Here is a 2709-nt window from a genome sequence, read left to right as displayed (position 1 = left end):
CCCATGGCTGTGATGGTATTCCCCAGTCGTCTGAGGGGGAAGGAGTTATTTTTTAAGTGAATTTACAGCAGCTCGGAGGTGGCTTGCGGTATGACTGGGGATCAGAGGATAAGCCCCTCCCCTCTGGGATCAAAGTTTGCCGGCCCTGCCTAGAGAAGGGGGAGGTGCTTTCCCAGGAGTAAGGAGTCAAGGACTGCCCCACTCTGGACCACCGAGAAGGAAGCTTCACGGTAAGTGAATACAAATCTTCCATTCACAAGCAGTATGTCATGTTTCTGTACTGGTGTAGTCTAATCAGTAACTTCTGTGCATTTTTTGGCAGCAACTGTAATGACATAACATTTATCACACAAATAATAATTGACAGCCTAGTTTGCATTTCCCTGCCTGATGCTGCAACTACCTCTTAATAGAATGTGTGTGTGTGTATATGCACACACACTACAGTTGATTGGATCTCATATATTGTTTTATAGATACCTGGTTCTCATGCATTAGGAATATTGTCTTTGTTTCACACTCATTTATTAATTCTGTCTATAAGACATAAGGCTGTAGCCCCTTATGCTATGTCCAAATCTGCTTGGTTATATTTCAGCGATATGATTGCAAAGTTTGTAATTCCCTAATGGGATTTCAGTCATGACTATATTTATGCCGTGGCTTGCACCACATATTTCTTAAAGCAGTAGCAGACCACTGGTCAAGCACTAGGTGCTTGTTTAGCATCAGAAATTCGTATTTCATTCTTATTGTTCTCTGTCTACAAAATAGCTTTGGGCTCTGTATTTACAAAGGTATCTAGAACACACTTGATGTTCTTTTAACAATACTATTTCCTCTTTGAAAAACACATTAGGCAGCTTACAGCATCATAATTAAAGTGGACATCAAGCAAAATAAAAATATAAAAACAGTAGCTTAGTGTAGTAGTAATACTTAGTTAAGTAATACTCAGTAAATTGCTAAGTAACACCTAGTAAATCTGTGTAGCTTTATGCAGCCATTCATATCCAACATGTGAGGAGGACTGGAAACATGGCAGCTTTGCCTCCCCCCACCGTGTCTGCCATTCACACATCAATCATAGGACTCCTACATATACATTCTGATTTATAATTGGACCTGTTTGCACTACCTCAGTATGAAATATAAATCACACGTATGCATATAAGCAAGTATGCAAGCATGAAGTCCATTGCCCAAATGACAGGCAGGGATGGTTCTTCACCAGATATTTCATATCAAGTATATTTTAATGTTAAATTCATCACACTGGCTTTCACCAGCTTTGGGAGACAAATCTGCCATTGATGAGTATTTCTGCATAAAAATTCTGAAGCCAGGGATTCTGAATTCCAGTGCCAGAATAAATCTTATCAATCTATTCAACTATTTTATCAAAGGTAGAATTAAGCTTTCAAAAACTCCAGCTCGTTCTTTGAAAAGGACCTAAGACATTGTTATTCCATAGTAACTATTATCTTGTGTATTGAATAATGAGATAATTTCTATCCAAAATATTCCTGGCCAAAAAGGATTTTTAAAAAAACACGGATTCCTGAAATACAAGAATAATATGTGTCTAAAATTTCTCAGTAAGTGCTTTGTCTGGTATGATTGCTTATGGCTTGTGTGTACAAAATGCCATCTTTTGTTTGTTCTGATGCCATCTTCTGTTAGTAAACGACTAAATCTCTTTTTTTAGATTGAGATTCTTATGTATTGCCAGCAAACCAGTCGACAAAAATTATTGTACCAAGCTCTGAAGAACAAAATTTCTATTGATGACCTTTTGCAGTCCTCCATGGGCACAACCCAGCAAGCACAGAACACTACCAGTAGCCTCATGAACCTTGTCATGCAGTTCAGAAAGGTGAGGTGTATATAAACATCCTAAGTCCCTTATACTGTCCATCTAGAGCAAAAATGACCATGAATCCAAGTTTCAGTCATTCTTTGGCTGTGACCTTTTACTATAGTTCAGAATATTCAGATGGAAGTCCTTACCATTACATGAGTGCTCCTTTTGGAAAGAAGGCAGAAGGGATGAATAAGACAGTGTTGTAGCTTAGCTGTGTACCCAGCATCATTAGGTTTCTCAACAGTCTTTTTATCTGTTAATTTTCCATATAGGTATGCAATCATCCAGAGCTCTTTGAACGACAAGAAACGTGGTCTCCATTTCATATTTCACTAAAGCCATACCAGATTTCAAAATTTCTCTACCGTCATGGGCAGATCAGGGTTTTTAACCACTCACGGGACAGGTAAGCAGTCTTGCCATTCTCTTAAACTCTTTTTATGTAGAATTTTTTCTGTCTGTTGATTGAGTACTATTGTGGAGAATTGATTCCATCATCTTGATAACTAAAAGAATATTTGAGGATTTCTTGACAGAATCCTCAGTTTAGTTTTACATAATTCAATTGTGAAAAAATAAGTTGAAGAGCTGTGATAGGTGTGTGTGTGTGTATATGTGTGTGTGTATATATATATATGTGTGTGTGTGTATGTATGTGTATATATATATATGTATATATATGTGTATATGTGTGTGTGTGTATATACACACACACACACATATACATACACACAAGGGGGGACCCGCAATACTCACGGGGGGCAGTCTCTCTCTTTCCCCCCCTTCTCTCTCTTCCCCCCAGTCTCTCTCTCTCCCCGTTCTCTCTCTTCCCCCCCAGTCTCTCT

General features: G+C 38.4%; 1 protein-coding gene across 1 annotated transcript in view; it reads left to right on the top strand.

Annotated features, from left to right (window-relative positions):
* Positions 1-2709, top strand: part of INO80 (INO80 complex subunit) — a 106893-nt gene that overhangs the window by 43462 nt on the left and 60722 nt on the right. Inside the window, exons 20-21 of the mRNA XM_015429521.1 lie at positions 1709-1876; positions 2137-2270. Coding sequence (XP_015285007.1) covers positions 1709-1876; positions 2137-2270 — 302 coding nt within the window. The remainder of the gene's footprint in view (positions 1-1708; positions 1877-2136; positions 2271-2709) is intronic.

Source organism: Gekko japonicus, unplaced genomic scaffold, assembly GCF_001447785.1.
Source record: "Gekko japonicus isolate JY-2015 unplaced genomic scaffold, Gekko_japonicus_V1.1 scaffold251, whole genome shotgun sequence".
NCBI classification, from domain to species: domain Eukaryota; kingdom Metazoa; phylum Chordata; class Lepidosauria; order Squamata; family Gekkonidae; genus Gekko; species Gekko japonicus.
Note: the sequence above shows the minus strand (reverse complement) of the source record. Positions and strands in the feature narration are given on the sequence as shown.